The sequence below is a fragment of the Eupeodes corollae genome, chromosome 2 (genome assembly GCF_945859685.1).
Source record: "Eupeodes corollae chromosome 2, idEupCoro1.1, whole genome shotgun sequence".
NCBI classification, from domain to species: Eukaryota; Metazoa; Arthropoda; class Insecta; order Diptera; family Syrphidae; genus Eupeodes; species Eupeodes corollae.
Window position 1 is genome coordinate 80,126,910 of NC_079148.1, and position 18,367 is coordinate 80,145,276.

Consider the following 18,367-nt stretch of genomic DNA (forward strand, 5'->3'; position numbering starts at 1 on the left):
TTATGGGAGTGTTGAAATTTTATTTGACGCTTTAAAATATAAAGAATATAAGTGGGAACTTAAAGGAGATCTTAAAATGGTTGGATTTCTGATGGGACTTTAAGGTGGATACACTAAGGCTAGGCGCGCACATGCAACTTTTAGTTTCGAAACTGTTCGGTTTCTAAACTGAGCACTATAGACTTATATATGAGAGCCAACGCACATGCAGAAACCATTCTGTCGCCCATTCGAGCAACTTTTTAGTTCGATCACCTTGAACCAATTCCTTAGTTTGTATCACTAGGAATTATAGGTAACTGCGCGGAAATTCAACTAAATCCTTGAATAATTTTCTGTAAGTGAAAATCCAAAATCATGGCCGAAAAGGACGGATTTTCAGGTCGGAAGCTAAAATGTGGAATGCGAAGATTGCGCATCAAATTAGGATTAGTGAAAACATTTGTTAGGGCTTTGAGTGTTGAATCTGAAGTTTTTAATTTTCCAAAACTCTCGGACGACAAAATTAAAGCTTTGTTGGCCCACAGATACAAACAAATATTCGACAGTGAAGATTTCCCGAAATTACTAACTAAGCCTCAAAGAAAAGCTTGGCACCGTTTTAAAGCCGTAGTATTACAATGAGATGGGATGCACACTTGGACAAATTTAAAAACAACATGGGAACATATTTTGAGGAACAGGGAGAACGAATTCATCAAGATATGTATGACTTTGAACGCCGTTATCAAAGCAGAATAACGAAAGTATGATGGGAGAGTATATTTGGGGTCACAGATGAACACAAAAGAAAAAGCGACAGGATTTAATTTTAAGTTAAGTCATTATTCGTTAGAAGGAATATTTTTTACGAATCAGCCCTTTTATTTATCAATTACTTAAGTAAGGCATAAAAATGGCTGTAAATTGAATAAACACTGGTCAAAGGACTATTTTTTACGAATCAGCCCTTTTTGTCTCCCTACTTTTTGCGAATTGCTCAAAAAAATTGGAAAAAAAGCTATTCATTCAAAAAATTGCACTTCGATGACTCCTATTGGCGAACCAGTGCGTGTTACATAAAAAAACATGAAAGCAATTTTAAAGAGCGTGAAATTCCCTATAAGGTCCATTAAACCGGTTGACAATATTGTAAAAGATGCGTGAGCATCAGAACTTTTTTTAAAAAAAGGATTTTTTTACATGCATTTCACATGGTAAAACTTCAATTTTAAATTGTAAGTACTTAAAATTGATATTAAGAGCTCTACTTTGGTGAGAATTTTTTTTCTATAAGTAAATTAATATTTTGCTTGAGCACCGAAAAAAAAAAATGTGTTTGCGGAAATGAATGACCCTAATGTAGATACAAAACAATACAAATGCTATTAAAACAAATTAATTAAATTTTTCAATACATAAAGAATTTCAATATGAACCATTTTGGATGCAATTATTTGTGTAAGCAGTTATTTTTGCATAAAAAAAATACCATCAGGGTGAATCAATTTTAGCATGAATATTGAAAAAAGAAGGTATTAGATAACGCCACAAGCTCCCATTGCACGCGTGACAATTTTTGACAGATTTACGTGATCCATGGATAAAAACTTTAGATGGCATAGGTGGAGATCGAACCCAAGACCTCTGAAATGACAGTCCAAAGCAGTAACCACCATGCCAAGGGTACTACATAGTGACAACCCAAGCACAAATTTCGTGTTGAACTGTGCTATCTGACAGTGTTATTTTTCGAAGAGCTGGTAACAATTCGCTACTTTGATCGGATTTCCCTACCATTCAAAAAACATCTTTTCGCACATCGTGTGTTTATAATTCTTTTGTTATCCTTATTTTAAACAACAAATTTAATTCACATTTCAAGTTCCATAAAGTTAACATTAGTTTAAAGGGTTTTCCGATAGTATTTTACCTGTTTTACTTAAAAAAATATAAAATCATTAACTACTAAATAAAAAAGCCTGTAACTTTACGTACAAGTGTTCAAATCAAAATTGATTTGACCTAAAATTAAAAATGCACCCTAAGCTAATGTGATATATCTATATGTATTAACCGAGTGGCAAAATAAGGGTTGGGTACCCTAGCCCCAAAGAAAAAATCCCCAAAACATAACCCTCAAATCTAAAGTCCAGAATTCCTAAAATCAAAATATATATATCGAGTATATACTCGAAACATGGTGAATCTGTTCTTAAGGATTTTGATTTTTCCAATTGACGTTTTTCTTCGCTGCTTATTTTCTCAATTGTAGTAACAACATCTATCATTTCCAATTGTGGGACAAAATTCCCAATCCGTGTGTCCCAATGTCTTTTTTTCAAAAATGTAATGTAAATGTAAAATGTAATGTTTTTGTCATTCCCAAGGCAATGGTTTCCAATCATTATTCATTCCAATGCCAAGTTTTTCCAATAATAATGTTATGAATTGATAGTATGGTGGATGGCGGCGCGTGGACTAACAGCTAGGAATCACTATATGATTTGGGGTGGGTGCGAATTTGGGTATATGCAAATTGAGCTTTTAAAATTAATTTAAAATATAAATAAATGTTTCCCTGCTCTAAAATTGCTATAATTATTATTTATTTGCACATTAATATCTATAAAAAAAAATCCTGAGTTTTTTTTATCCCTACAATGCAATTGAGGAAGCGCGGCGATGCCAAGCTTCAACTACATTTTTTGTGCGAGGAAAATTATTTTTGGACAATCGACAACTGACTTTAACTCGGGTATGCTTTCTTTTTCCGCATCCAGAAAATTATTTTTGAACCAGAAGTCAAATTTTGAAAAGTCGTAATCTTCTGAACTATTGCTTAGCTCCAAAAAGTACATTCAAATGATGAAAACAAACATGCATTGACGGAGTTTAAAAAAAAATAGATGTGGGGATTTAGATCCTGGGGATTTTATTTTTAGAGATTTTGTGCCTGGGCATTATGTCGGTATCACGCAAAATAAATATTTCAATATGGACATATCTGCACCTCCCTTTTCTCTGGGCCTCTTTGAATGTGTTTTGCTTTGTATTTTCTGGTTATATTTTAGCTATTATTCCCGAACTATTATTTAAAAACCCGTTTTAATCTATTTTCAATTTTGTAGTATTATTTAAATTTACCAACATTATTCGATAAATACTTGAGTAAGGGTTGGCGTCAAAATCCATAACGAAACAGTTAAGTTATAATTTATTTAAAACAGGAAATAATAAGGACATAAAATATTTCAAAATTACAGTATACACCAAAATAGATATAATTTTGATAGAATTTAATAGATAGTTGTGTATATGGTCTATTCAAATCAACCTGGGGCGACTGAATTAAAAAAAAGTAAAACAATGCAAAGATAAAAGATTTAAAACATTAATAAAAAGATACAAATAACAGTCTAAAACGATTAACTTAGAAATTGTGTTTATTAACTTATAAAAATATATGAAGTGCAGCCTGAAATTAATTACTAACAAAATAAAAACTTTGGACGTAAGTATTTCATTTCAGAGGTAAGTTTTATTTAAGTTAATCAGCTAAGTAATACATTTAAAATGACTTGAGCTTCTAAAAATCTAAGATAATTATAAATTTATGGAAAACTTTCGAAAGTTTGAAAATTATATTCTAGTTAAATGAAATGTTAAATTGTAGTTTTATGATATTGGGGCATATTTGTATTGTTAGACATAAGGTTCAACTATTTGTATATCTGTCATATCAGTTAATAAATTAATTCTAATTAACTAAAACGGATTATATTAAAGTGCTGTGAGCTTATATTAATAAATTGGGAAATGAGATGTTTCATTGACAATCAAATATGTCAGTTTATAAATATCATATATTTATGTATTCGAGAAAGCTAATACGATTTAAATGGCAATTCTCTTAATTTCTTCTTCCAAAAGGAGATATGTGTGATATTTATGTACTATTATTTTTTGTTATAATAAACAGATGATTTATTTGATATTTAAACTTACTATTGTGCTTGCTGAATTGAAACTTGATCCAGAGCATTTCCCCAGTAATTTTTCATGACATCTTTTATGCACGGCAGTCTGACAAGCTGTAAATTTTGAAATTATTGGAAATGAAATTAATGTAGCTAGACTTTTTTTAAATTATAATACATAGCAAATATAGATTCTTCATTGAATATTTTATTTTCATGTAGCCAGACTTGTTTCTCTACACTGTACATTTATTTATTTATAATTATAGGGTAATATGAAATGCAATGTGTATTATAATATTTCTTTCCTTTTTTATTTTGATTAAAGATGAATTCAATTTTTAACATAAATACTCTCTTATTTAAATGTACTCGTTTGTCATTTTTGAAACTTTATTTGTTTTATTTTTAAAATATTTACTCTATTATGTTCATAGAGTATATAGGCCGATTCAAAACAGCTAAGTTGAAAAAGCACTTTTAATGACCAGAATCACTCTTGGAGGATTTGTCAATTCCTCACAAGACTTATAACCATAACCAGTATTAATTTTTCTGTTGCTAATAATAGACAAGTAAAGAACAACTTTCGCAAGGTTAGCAATTAAATTCAATCGGATTCATTCAATGACAATAAGTAATAAGGATGTTTGAATGGAGCTTTAAAGTTTGAACAAATGTTATGTAATTGATCTCTATCACATCACGTTTTTCAAATATACCTTTTTAAAAATGTTAAACATTACATAATTCTTCACAATAAAATATGTGATCAGTTTTGAAAAGACAACAGAAGTAAACATTAATGTGTATGCTTTCTAAAAAAAATACAAAATAACAGTTCTCAACAAATTTTTTGTATTTTTTTTTTCAATTTACATACATATTTCAAAATCTCGATGTAGTCTCAGTTAGATTTTGAATTCGTGATCAGAACAAAACTCATTTTAGCCTTTCTCTTAGCCTTATGAAAGGTTGTGGCAAACAATCAAGTGAGTATTTTTACTAAACCACTTGTTTCTTTCATAACATTGTGGGTTTTTGTTGTTGATGTTCCTTTTTTTTTAATTTAGGAACACAATAATTTGCTGTTAATGGCAGAGTTTCCAGTTTAGCTATTGATGAGTAAAATTAATATAAAAAAAACACTATTTAACAACGTTAATGTATGTAAACTCATGAAGCTGCCGTGAAGCGGTAATACAAAAAAAAAACCTCAATACTGTCAACGATTTTTAAACGAAAAAGGAGAACATTTTTTCAAAGTTTTTTGAAGTATCAGTTACAAATCCGATCAAATTTCGTTTAATCTATTGGAAACAATATTTAATTCGAGTTTTCAATGACCCACATACCGTCCAGGAATCTTTTTTAAAACAAACCCATTTGAAAACATGTAATTGTAGGTTGTTCATTGAACCTGTATTTCGATCATTAAGATTTGTACTTGCAAAACGATCACACAAATTGTTGTGATTTATATGTGCATTAACAAAAGTATTAACAAAAATAGGACTATTGATTTGCTTTAAAAAAGAAACGTTTCCCTTCTTCAAAAATTGGTTCGAAAAAAAATATTTGTGTGGTTATCCTGAATTTAAAAATTGTACAAGATAGTATTTATGTACATCACAAAGAGCCAGTGAAAGAAATGACAGCAAAACACGTATGATGTTTTGCCGCACTAATTAAAAGCATATGTAATAGTAATTACGTTAATAGATCAGCATTTCAAAGATATTTGCCTACAACTGAATAGAAGTACACATTAAAAATTTAACAATTAAGCTATGTTTTGCTACGCTGATTAACATTTAAGAAATGCAGTTTGATTTTTCTTTTACATACTTATACATTGATATCCTTGTTTGCCAAAGCCCCAGAGAAATAAGTTACAATAGGCACAGAATGTAGGTTGACGGAAAAATTTCGCTACAAAACGATGACCATTAACTTCGTGAGTTCTGAAACAATAAAACTTCTGTTTATTAGTTCCATTTAACATAATTATGAGTATCAATAATTGCAATAATTCGTATACTTTTGATGTTTTATTGCTCCCCTTCGGTTGGTGATACTTCGAGGATTCGTTCTTCTATCAACAAATGGTGTATTATGATGTGAATATGAGTCTTCTTTTGAATTTTGTCGAGCTAAACCTAAGGAATGCGCTGATGAATAATTTTCACTGTAGTAACCACTTGAAACGGTACTATCTCTTGGTACCATTCTGCTTGATGAGCCTACTCCTCTGTGTCTAGACTATTTAATAAGAAAATAATAAAAGATTATTATTAAACAAATTCAAAAGAATTTTAACTTAAAATTACCTCAAAACCATATTGATTACTACGGCTACTTCGGGGCTTTTGACTGCTCGAGCTTCCATTTGCTTTTTTGCGCCCATGGGCGCCCGTAAACATCATTGCACAGATTTGTTTGAATTTCTTTTATGATCCTTGTCAAAGTAAATTTTGTGAAGAGCTGAAAAACGTAGTTTTTAAAATAGAAAAACAAAATGATTAGATAAGTTTTAAAATTATTATTATTACATTGGTAATTGGTACCTAAATATAATAGTAAAATTCTGATAGTAAACCAATCATCCAAATTTGATATCGTTTGAAATGTTAAAACTTTCGAAGCTTAAATAGATAAGCCAAATGACTAAATTATCTTGGGAATTCCTTGTACTTACTTACTTAAGGTGGCGCTACAGTCCTGTGTGAACTAGGGCCTTGTACTAAAAAAATAATACATATTGCACACGGAGAATTCAAAATCTTCTAAGAGTAATTTTTCGGATTTGACTTAGAACTGTAGATGTTCTCTATCCCTGAAAACATTATTCTCACTCAGATATGCTTGAGAGTTGTGAATCACTGGGCTCTAGTTCTCTGCAGACCTTATTATTTTGGTAGCAAAAATTAGCAAAATAAGAAATATAAATTATTTGTTAGAATCTTTTGATTTAATTTGTAGTACATATATTTATCACACATATTATTATTATTAAAAAAGAAACTTATTGTGCTAACACTAAACCATACGAAAGTTAAAAAACTGAAGAAGAAGGAAAAAATTTGTTTGTGTATTAAAACCTTGCAAACGATGTTAAGAATGCATATTGCAAAAATTAAAAAATTCCGCTAAACGATGGAGAAATTTTCGGATGAAATTCTTCAACATTTTTTTTCCGGATGAACATATCTTCATTGCAAGTAGGTGACTTTGTATTCATAGCCGTCTCTTACAGAAATTACACAGAACTTCTAACAAACAAATTGAAATTCCAGATGGTCAAAAATTGATATAAGCCAATAGTCACTCCCACTATTTGGAAGCTTTTAAATAGTTGCTCCTTTAAAGAAATAAGCTGTTTATTCAATAAGGAATTAACTTTAAATTACTATTCAGACAACGAGATTGTTGTTTTAACTAAGGGAAAAATATTCCTGAAAGCCAATGTTTTTGGATGTGTAGAATGAACCCAAATTTTGATCACAGCCCAAAAATACCCGTTTTTTCTCCTCTTTAAAATTGAATGTCGTTTTACTTTTACTAACACAAGTACTACGATGCTCATGAATAGATTATGCGCTTCGTTTACATTTATAAATGCAATTTGGCAGTATTTCAGAAGTTCCACAATTACGAACTCAGCTTAACTGTGTACAAGTTTGCAATAACAAAGAACCCAAAAAATATAGAAGTGTCAGTTTATTATTTTGAATTCAATTCATGTATGTACATACATAAATACATATGTACATACATATGTATGTTTTACTCTATTCGGTTGATTTTTAGAAAACTCTTTGATTTTATTTGGACGGAATGAAATTTCTAGCTAGGATTCAACCCTATTTGCTGTTGAATATATCTTGGTATCATAATAATCTTATTTTACGTGACAAAATCATTAAAAATATCCTTAATAAATACAAATATTTTTGTTATCATAATAATAGTGTGATTTTTTAAAGTTTGTGAATTTTTGACCTAACTAACTATATTTTAAGAAAATATTTGTATACAAACTAGTTTTGGAAACGGGCAAAAGACAACGAGCAAAGTCAAACAATTCTTAACTCAGGTCTAGAAATGACCAATTTTTTATTTTTGTTTTCATCTTTAAATTATGAACATACATATACTCCCAGAAGACCTTACCAACATGTTCGAAAAGATTTGATTTTTAGTGAGACTAGCTAGTTGTGCGCATTGAGTCAAACAAACCTTTTTATTAAGAAATTCGAAGTGCGTGACATTGAAAAAGGATAAAAATGATCAACCAATTTCGGTTAATCCTCCCCATTGAACCCTAATATCTTAAAGTTTTGTTAAAACTGAAGCAACCGAGAAAAAAATAGCTATCAGAACCTAATCTAGTAACTTAACCATACTATAAGAAATGGGTTTATTTGCCTTTCCGTGCATTTTAGTAGAAAAGAGATATATATTTAAATACAGGGATAACATTATGTCCATTAAAGTTACCTTTTTTTTCGAAAAAATAATATCCTCAATTAATCATAAAAAGATAACTCCACATATGTAAGATCTCTAGTAGGTTGATATGATACAAGAAAGTTGGCCGACTTTACAAACTAACTCGTTCAAAAAATTGGGTTACCTCCAATGTTAACAATATTCAGAAATGAGTATTTAAAGTTAGATAACTCCCATCATCCCATATTTCTTTAATAATAATTATTTCTTAAATAATAAAATAAATTATGAACATTTTTAGAAAAATGTTTATTTTTTTCTTTTTAACAAAATATTTATATGGATATATGTATGTATTTGTGAAGAGAGAGGGTCTAAAACAAAAGATCAAACTATCGTGGATGCAATGTCATAATATGAAAAAATGCCAAACGTGGAATTTACTATAAGAATTAAGTCACTGCCTTACGAATTTCTTAACCATTTCATATGACCTCAGGGCAAAGCACCATTGAAGATGTTTTTCCAACGATTTATTCATTTATTCCAAGATATTAAAGATAAAATAATGCAATCCATTCATTTCATCATGTTAATGTGTCTAGTTAAAAAGAATTTTCTATAATGATGGAAAACCGAAAGAAAAATAAACAACTTCTTCACTTACAATACTTATGCAAATAATTAAAAAAAAACAATCTCAAGATATTATGTTTTGATATTTTCCTGCCGATTTTCTGTATTGATTTTCGTATGCATAAATATCATAGATTTATTATTACGAACAAAAATCTTAGATAAATAAAATCTTAAGTTCTCTGATCAAAATAAACAACAAGGAAAAACATAAATATTTGCATTTTAAAACGTTTGCCACGTAGCTATGTAGAAATATGGAAATGTACATGTCGATATTTTTATATCTCACCTCCATCTATTGGTTATCCGAATCGAATTTTATCATTTCCTGTGGACTTTGAAATAAGACAGACATTCGGGAACACTTAAATTTTGATGCTGAATATTAATATTTAGAACGATCGGCATAGCACGCACTCTTCCGATGAGCAAGCACATCAGGGAATTCAGGTAGATAGGTATAGTAGGTACAAATTTAATTTTTGTTCAAAATAAAACCCACACACGGGCGAAAAATCAGGCGTTTTATTTATATACAAAACAATTTTTATTCATTTTTGCGATACATCCAAATTGTGGAATTCCAGTTGTTGTAGATTTCCATTAAAAAGAATCCATGAAAATGTATTATATTTTTGTTGGTTGTTTTTATTTTAATTAAATTCACATGTGGAATATAAAAGCTTTATCACGTTTAGTATACATTAATACACAAAGAATAGTTTTAAATTAATTTATTTTATGAAGGAATTCTTTTTTTTTATTTTATATTACTTTAGCAAAGGTACATATACATGTATTGTTTTTTTTTTTGTTTGATTGAAGGTAGATTTTTAAGGACACAAGAAGCTAACAAAGAGAATGTTAGCGTAGGCACTATTTTAAATTATAAAGGTACACAATTCACTTTATTTTTTGTTAAGTTTTATTTCTGCAACAAATTTAAAGACATTGTAATAAAAATAAACCCATGACGCGGAGATCGACAGAATAGGAAAACATTAGTTGAAAAGAAAAACGTTGCCTACACTCAGGGAAATACCTGCGATCTCAAGTAGATTGTTTGAAATTCTTTTTAACTTTTTAATGTAGCTCTTGAGACGTGCACTTTAAGACTGAAAAAAATTCACTCATATTGCTTCATGCTTCTCGATCAGATGAGTTAAATTATGATATTTACAAATTTTCTTTCGATAAACATAAAATAATTTGAGAAAAATCTTGGACAGTGCGCAAGAGTCCGATGAAACAAAAGAAAAGTGCGCAAGAACGTTCATTAATTTCCTTTATTTTAGCTGAATTTTCTTTGCATTTCTTAATGCTCTTAGATTTAAAATATGGTAAGTAAAATTAAGTTAGGTTCACCGGACCAATGATCGAACTAACTTGACTGGCCTATTTTGTAGTTTTATATTGAGCGCTATAGAAATCATTTAAAAATAAACAATCTCTTAAAGTTTAATGAAATATTATAAAAAAAAACTCAAACTAAATGATGCTTTCTCTTATGAATAGTAGTTTGCTAAGAGACAAAATATTCATATAATGAGAATACAGAAAATTAACTAGCCAATTCCAAGTAAATTAAATTTATCACTCTGTTTACTAAAATCATTATTTTAAGCTAAATTTGTCATCATTTTGTAAAATTGTCAGTTTTTTATGTGTCAATATAATTCTAGTTGGTTTGAAAAGTTTATAAGTTTGTAAAAATCGTTAAATAACTCCAATTTTATAGATCAAAACATATTAATTTGAAAGTTATTCACTTATTAAATCCTTAAAAATAAAATTTGCGAAACTGCATATGTACTCGTATGTATGTAGGTACATCTAAAAAATAATTTTTATTTGAATTTCCATATCCTTAGCTCGACTAAAACTATTTGAAAAGTACCAACACGCACAATTTGCTGGGGGTTTTCCTTGTTGAATTTATATTTCAATTTAATTTTTTGTTTTGGGCAGTGGAAACCAATTGAAAATATTATTTTTGTTTCCACTTTCAAAGAAGAAAAATATCTTGATTTTCCAACTTAATCATTTTTATGCGGAGACAAACAGTTACCAGTTAACAATGGAAAAAAGCAAAAATAATTCCCATCCCCAAAAACTCGCTCTGCAATGAATTTAGACCAATTTCAATACTTCCATTTCTGTCTAAGGTATGTGAAAGGATAATGCAAAAACAATTAAGCAACTTCGTCAGTCGCAATAACCTTTTAGTCGATGTTCAATCAGGTTTTCGTTCGCACCATAGCTGAATAACGGCACTAACTAAAATAATTGAAGACATAAGGACTGAACTCGATATTGATATTGTAACTTTTTTAGTCCTATTAGACTTTTCAAAAGCATTCGACATGGTGAATCACTCGATACTTCTAAATAAACTGCGTCACTGATTCGACATATCTTTAGAAGCTATTAAACTACTTTCTTCCTTTTTGAAACATTTTTATGCCGATGACATTTTTATGCCGATGACATTCAAATTTACAAAAGCTGTCCTTTGGGTTTAATTGACGACTGCGCTCTTACCCTGAACCAAGAACTAGAAAAGATATCCTACTGTGCGTCGTGCAATGGGTTGGTTCTCAACGCAAACAAATGCAAATGCCTGGTTATATCAAGAAAAGAATTAGAATTAACATACTTTCCTTCCATATTTCTAAACCAGAACCCATCAGAATTCGTAAATTCCAGTAAAAATCTAGGAGTAATCTTCAATAAAACATTGACCTGGAATGACCACATCAACCAATTAGTAGGCAAGACTTATGGAACGCTTAGAACGCTGTGGACCGCCCAAAACATCACTCCATTAAAAAACCAGACTAATGCTTGCAAGGACCCTTGTAATACCTGTTCTCACTCATGGATGCGAAATTTTTTACAACTGCGATTCCAGCAGCAAACATAAATTAAACATAGCGTTCAATAGTATCATTCGATACATCTTTGGCTTAAGAAGCTACGACCATATTTCACATTTGCAAGAGATTCTGCTTAGTATGCCTTTTAATGACTTCATGAAGCTTCGAAAATTAATACTGTTTTTTATAATCTTGAAAACACGCCAACCAGCTTATATGTTTGAAAAAATCAGAATGTCAACATCGAATAGATCGACGTCGGTGATTTTGCCACGCTTTTGGTGTTTGACCTCAGAAAGGCAATTTTTCAGCGCTGCATGTCGCCTCTTGAACTCACTTCCAACTCATTTGCGGTATATAAGTGATATACATATTTTCCAAAAAAGTATTAAAATCTTCTTTTCGAACCAAAACAACTAACTTCTTAACTTTAACTAACTTAACTATCTTTTCCTTCTTCTATTTCTATTATTTCTATTTTAACGTCAATTAATATTTTATTTATAAATTATTGTTATTTTCTTTTTTTGTATATAATTTAATTTTATATTATTTTCTTACCCTATTTTTTAAAAAATTTGAATTGTTATTATAAAGTTGAGTCATAGGCTTTCACTAATTTATAAGATATCTATTATCTTACTGTGTAAGCGTTATAAATAAATAAACTGAAACTAACAAAAAGTTACCTTGCTAATACTATGAGAACTGTACCTTCTTTCTCTCAACATGATCTTATTATTGTTACTTTCAACTTTAGTACTAAGGGGTTACCAACTTTGTTTTCAATACCAAGATTTTAAAAATATGTATGTATAAATATTAATGTTCTTGAGCAAAAAAAAAAAAAATTAAATTGAACATAAAAAGCGATTAAGCACCACTAAAGGAGTCTGATGATCGGGTTGGTCCCCGTGAAATAGCTATAACTCCAGCCTATGAACTTGGCGGCAGCACACACAAGTTGTTGTTGTTTCATTCTAAATTTTCAATTTTCTATGGTTGTTAAGATAGAGTTTGTTGTGGGAAAGTTTTTATATGTGTCATCACCTAACGATCCTATTTTTGTAAAAACCTTTATTCCACATATTTTGACTCACATGCAATTTATTTTCAACTATGTACTTACGAGTTCAAAAAGGGTTTTTAAAACAACAATTGAACTTCTCAATTAAATTAATATTAAAATTGATACACTTTTAATACGAGTACATATTAATAATAATACACTATTAATTTTGTAGTAAACAATTTTTTGTAAATTTACAAGTAAAAAACTCAAATCTTTTTAAAATTGTTGAGTTTTAATACGGTTAAGAAAAATAATTACTTACCATAAAAAGGTTGCGTAGGTACTAAGTTGAGTTCAGCTTATGAATAACACTTGTTGCAAAATAGTAGTTCATTTATTTCAGTATATATTGAAACAAAGTAAAGTTTTTTTTTTAATTTTTATAATCAAAATTTGTTTTTTTTTTTAAATCATTTATGGATATACAATACAATATATTTTGTTTCTGTTATATTACTTTTTTAAATTTCCAAACATAACATCCACCATTTATTTAACACTAAATATAACAAATTAGTAAAAAATATTTTTTTGTTATTGCGTTTTATTTGATTTGTTATTTATTAAATTGAGGAAATTTCTAAACACAGTAATCATTTTATGAAACCAAAGAGTCGTTGGATTCTGGACAACAATATGCTGAATAATTAATGAAATTTGGTGTTTAATATTAACTTTTAAATGGCTTGAATTTTTTGTATCCATATTTTTTAATTTGATAAATTTCTTTTTCTTATATTTACAAATTGAAAAAATGTATCTTTAAAAGCTTATATTTTTAAACCATGAACAAAATGTCTTCTGCTTGTGGCTGAAGTTTCCTCCATTTTTTTCTTAATAATTCTTGTCTTTTAATGACGGCAAACATGTTTGTTTCATTCAAAAAAAAAGTTTGGGTCTATTTAAATGTAATGAAACATTATTTAGGAGAAGTTTGCTGACTAGATATGTTTTTAAGCAGGTCCTTAGTAAAGAAATATAAAATATTTAAATAAAAGTTTCACTTAGCTTTTTTTGCAAATTTACACATTTGTCGTTGCAATTTTATAAACATTTTACAAACCCAACTAACATAGACTTCAATACAAAATAATTAAAAAAAAAGAAACTATCTAGTAGGTAAACAATTTCACCTTCAATACAACACTAGACATGTAGGTATGTATTAAAGTTAATGATTTTATAAATACATTCGAAATTGATTTGAAATTTACATACATTCGATCTAAATACGTATTAGACTAGCGAAAAAATTAATAAGTATTTTTTTCTTTGTAATCAGGCACAGTTTTTTCATCTTCATCAAAAATTGTATCTCGTTTGTATTACTGTATAAATATTAAACAATTTAGTTATCAAATGAGGGTATTTTTGTTTGAAATTTGAGATTAACAAGAAGTTCAAGGTATGGACATTATAACATTTCAAATAAAAAAATTACGAAATCGGAAAGCTTCTAAATTGAATATCGCCAATTTATCTAAACATCACATTTTACAGTGACACATTTATACATTTATAATCTTTTTTGAACTTTATACACTCATAAATAATATTTTATTTATTTTCATCATATGCATACATACACTTATAAATCAACACTTAAGGATTAAACGATAATAAAATATCTATAGTCATTATAATAACACTTATACCTTAAAAACAACAACTATTTTTGACACATTTAATAAATTAAATAAACATTTTACTAATTCAAACACATATCCTTCATTAAATATATAAAAACTAAGGGATAAGAGTATAATATTATTATCAGTCAAAATTTTCTTTTCTTTTTAATTAATCACACATAATGTTCTATTGGCGTTTCCTATTTGTGCCTTAAATATGTAGCCTGTTTATGATGAACATAAATGGACGATAATATCGCGTTTATATTTTTGTTTTATTTGTAAAAAAAAATAGATTTCCGTATTTAAGTTAGTGAAACTTATTGTTTGAATACGAAGAGGCCTGTCGGGTCCCACTCGTTTTCATCTAATGGTCCAAAACACTCATCAAAGTACCATTCCATTGTTTTGTAAACGTGATTAAGTGACCTGGCTAAATAATGGTCTTCATCGGTGTAGACCTAGAAGAACAAGCAAGAATACAAATAAAAGGCTGAGCACTTGCAGTTTTCCCTAAAATAAAATAATAGTAGATTTGATAAGAATGGGTACAGTGAGGTTGGTGTAACATTTTGTTTTGATTTTTTTAAAAGTCATTTTTTTTTTAAACAATTAATATATCGTTCTGCCCTATAAAGCAAACAAAATCTAGTTGAATATTAGTGATAAACTTTGAACTTCGAATCTATTTTAATATAACAATCTTGAACGCGAATTTGGTGAAAACTCCTGGAGAACTTAATTGCATTAAGGAAATGGTTTTATGCTATGAAAATACAAAGGGAAGCAAAAATTATCATCTATAGCTAAAGTAATTAGATTTTACCATTTCGGATGATACTTTTGAAATTATATATTTGTAAATGTAAACTCAAATTCTAATTCGATATTTGCGAAGAAAAGAGATTTAAAATTAATATCAACAAGAAAATCGTAACTCCCCAAACAATTCGTGTTGGCGGTGGGCCAACTTGTTTCCCAACAGATATTTCAAATTCCGGGTATTTTTAAATATACTAATTTCTAGAACCAGTTAGCTTTCAATTGATCTGTAGTGCTTCATTTTTGGTATAAATACTTATCAATAAAAAAAAACACTAAATTATAATCAAACACACACGCGTACCTGATTTCTAAATTTGACTTCCTGGTCTATCAGTGCTCGAATAAGCATCAGTGAATGTTCTTGATGTATAAATGTATCAGCTGTTCCATGCATGATCATAAGATTGCGGCCTTTAATATTTCCAGCTTTCATCGTGAGATCTGCTTCTTGTAAAGCTCTTAAGTAATCTCCTTTTAATGGAATATAGCGTTCAGTAAAGAACGAATCTACAAAAATGTTGTTTAATAAAATACAAACAAATGTTTTTCCTCACTCTCTTGTTTTACTTACAATGATATCCAAATGAAACAACTGGGTTAATTGCAACACCACATTGTAAGACCTGCTGAGAATCTTCGATAAGTGTCATTGCAGTGGCATATCCACCATAACCTAGGCCATAAGCACATATCCTGGATGGATCTATAAATTTGAGATTATCGCGAAGATACCTACGTTAAACAAAAATGTATGATAAATATTCCTAGATTTCTATAAGTTGAAACAGTAACATACGTTAAAACTCCAAGCTGGTCTTCGATTTCCACTGTACCCAGTTTACCATGAATTTGAGTGCGAAGAAGTTCTCCCTGAAATCCACTACCACGACCATCAATTTGTGCGACAATTATTGACCGCTGACTGCATAGATACCAATTCCAATCGACGTGAAATTTTTCCGATACCAGTTGTGATCCAGGCCCTGAGTCTCTGGAATTTTTTTTAAACGAAATCAAGTTAGAAAGGACAGACGGGGAAGTTATGAAATACCATACATTTGGAGAATGAGAGGAAATGCAACTTCTTCTTCTTCGCGCATTCCAGGTGGTAGGAACAGCCGTACTTGAGCATGAAAACCATGACGTATTTCTACACTGAATGTCCTGATTTGTGGAAGTGCCAATTGAGCCAGCCTGTTCCTGAGTTCTCCACCCGAATTCAACACATAAATTTTGTTGTTCGACTGCGTTTCAACAAGGTACACTGACGGTGAGTCAGGGCCCAAGCACTCCTGAATATAGTATGAAAATTCTTTACTAAAGTAAATCTTGTTGTATAGGCAATTATTCGGAATCTTAGGTGGATTATCATCTTCTGTGGGTGTTGTTTGATTATTTATTGAAGGATTAACGATTTTGAAAGTTGTTGGTGAATTATCGCATGTCAGGCAGGTTGGTTGTGTCGATGTAATGTACGTGCGATTTGGTTTTGTTATATTTAACTTAAGGCTTATTTTATAGAGATGCCGTTCACCGGGTCTCTTTTCAGGGGCGGCCATAAAATAAACGATTTCGTTGACCTCATCCCAGCCAACGATCTCAGTAACTTCAAATTGTCCCATTGTCAGCGGTACCCACCGACGATCGAGAGTTGAAATAAATACGACATGTCGAAAATGACCATGTTCACCGTCACGGACTGATAAACGCTTCAGAAGATATCCTCCATTGGAAAGCTCGTAGGTTGTCAGACCTTCGGTCACGTTTGCCCGAGCATCTGAACCATTCTTTGTGCTATGAACATTGTGATGTGCATTTATTTGTGCACTTATTCTAGATGAGAATATTGGTTTTTCTGCTGGCAAAACCCAACCATCACTAACTGTAACTTCGGTGTGAATGGATTGACAGGTAAAAGATGGTGCCCGGCACAGGACTGTAGTGGCTTTTGTTTGTTCGCGATTTGTGACAGTTACAGAGAGATCAAGAGCAGAAGCCCAAGTAAGACCACCAATATAGCTACCGTTTGTAAGTTCGGTAGGTAGTTTAACTTGGCTTGGAAATATGTATTTTAGAACTGTTAGATTTACAATATTGACTGTCACATTGGGATTTGTAGTACCAGCTTTTGGGTATCTTTCAGATCGAATTTCTGGATATTTCAAATCATCGCCCATCCACGTATATCTTGGCAAGAAATTCATTATTGTAATTATTGTTCAGGGATAAAAAAATGTTCTTACTTATATTCGTGGACCTCACTGTCGTTATATGTTAAAAATGCCAAATATTGTAGATCTGGTGAAAACATCATTGTGCTGCTTCTAAGCTCTGGAACATTTTTGTACATCCAATCTGGAATACCATTTGTTATTACCCCAGTTGTTCCTGACAAGAAATAAGTCGATGCAGTTGAAAAAGATATTAGGATTAAGAATTAACGACGTTTACCTGTTGTAGTAAGACGACAAACGAGGTCGCCTTGAACTTTTGGCTTGTAGTACAAGTCATTCGCATAGACAAAGGCTATCCCTTGGTTTTGTGACGACTTAACACTAGAGGCATTTTGTGGGCTTGGTGCCCATTCTACGTGCTGCAGATAAGGTGCATCCGCACTGTTTTCTGGTCCTAAGGGAAACGTATTCCGAGTGAGAACTTCGTACACATGATGTCTGGAAGAAAAAATCATATATAGTTGATAGATTTAAATACTTCTTTCAAGAATTTGTTTTTTAATAAACAAGCCAAAGAAATCAAAATTTGTATCAAAATGCGCAAAAATTTGATATTTAAAATTGTTTTTTAAGACCACATTGTAAAAGTTAATAAAATAATTATTGTTTAAGATACAGAAAAGCAAAGGTGAACTAAAAGCTATAGACGATGTCTTCTTAAGATTTCTGAAAAAAGGAA

General features: G+C 30.2%; 2 protein-coding genes across 3 annotated transcripts in view; both read right to left on the reverse strand.

Moving 5' to 3' along the window:
• The window catches only part of LOC129944180 (putative protein kinase C delta type homolog), a 48,288-nt gene extending 38,137 nt beyond the window's left edge, over positions 1–10,151 (reverse strand). Inside the window, exons 1-5 of the mRNA XM_056053416.1 lie at positions 9,340–10,151; positions 6,290–6,443; positions 6,001–6,221; positions 5,808–5,923; positions 3,988–4,073 (exon numbers count right to left, since the gene is read on the reverse strand). Coding sequence (XP_055909391.1) covers positions 3,988–4,073; positions 5,808–5,923; positions 6,001–6,221; positions 6,290–6,385 — 519 coding nt within the window. The 5' untranslated portion in view covers positions 6,386–6,443; positions 9,340–10,151. The remainder of the gene's footprint in view (positions 1–3,987; positions 4,074–5,807; positions 5,924–6,000; positions 6,222–6,289; positions 6,444–9,339) is intronic.
• Positions 10,152–13,753: 3,602 nt separating this feature from the next.
• LOC129944632 (inactive dipeptidyl peptidase 10) overlaps positions 13,754–18,367 on the reverse strand; it is a 134,056-nt gene continuing 129,442 nt past the window's right edge. For both annotated transcript variants that reach the window (XM_056054198.1, XM_056054197.1), the window contains 7 exons: positions 17,906–18,126; positions 17,698–17,842; positions 16,511–17,641; positions 16,251–16,445; positions 16,026–16,186; positions 15,756–15,961; positions 13,754–15,090 (listed from right to left, as the gene is read on the reverse strand). In XM_056054198.1, the coding sequence (XP_055910173.1) occupies positions 14,950–15,090; positions 15,756–15,961; positions 16,026–16,186; positions 16,251–16,445; positions 16,511–17,641; positions 17,698–17,842; positions 17,906–18,126 (2,200 nt within the window). In that variant the 3' untranslated portion in view covers positions 13,754–14,949. The remainder of the gene's footprint in view (positions 15,091–15,755; positions 15,962–16,025; positions 16,187–16,250; positions 16,446–16,510; positions 17,642–17,697; positions 17,843–17,905; positions 18,127–18,367) is intronic.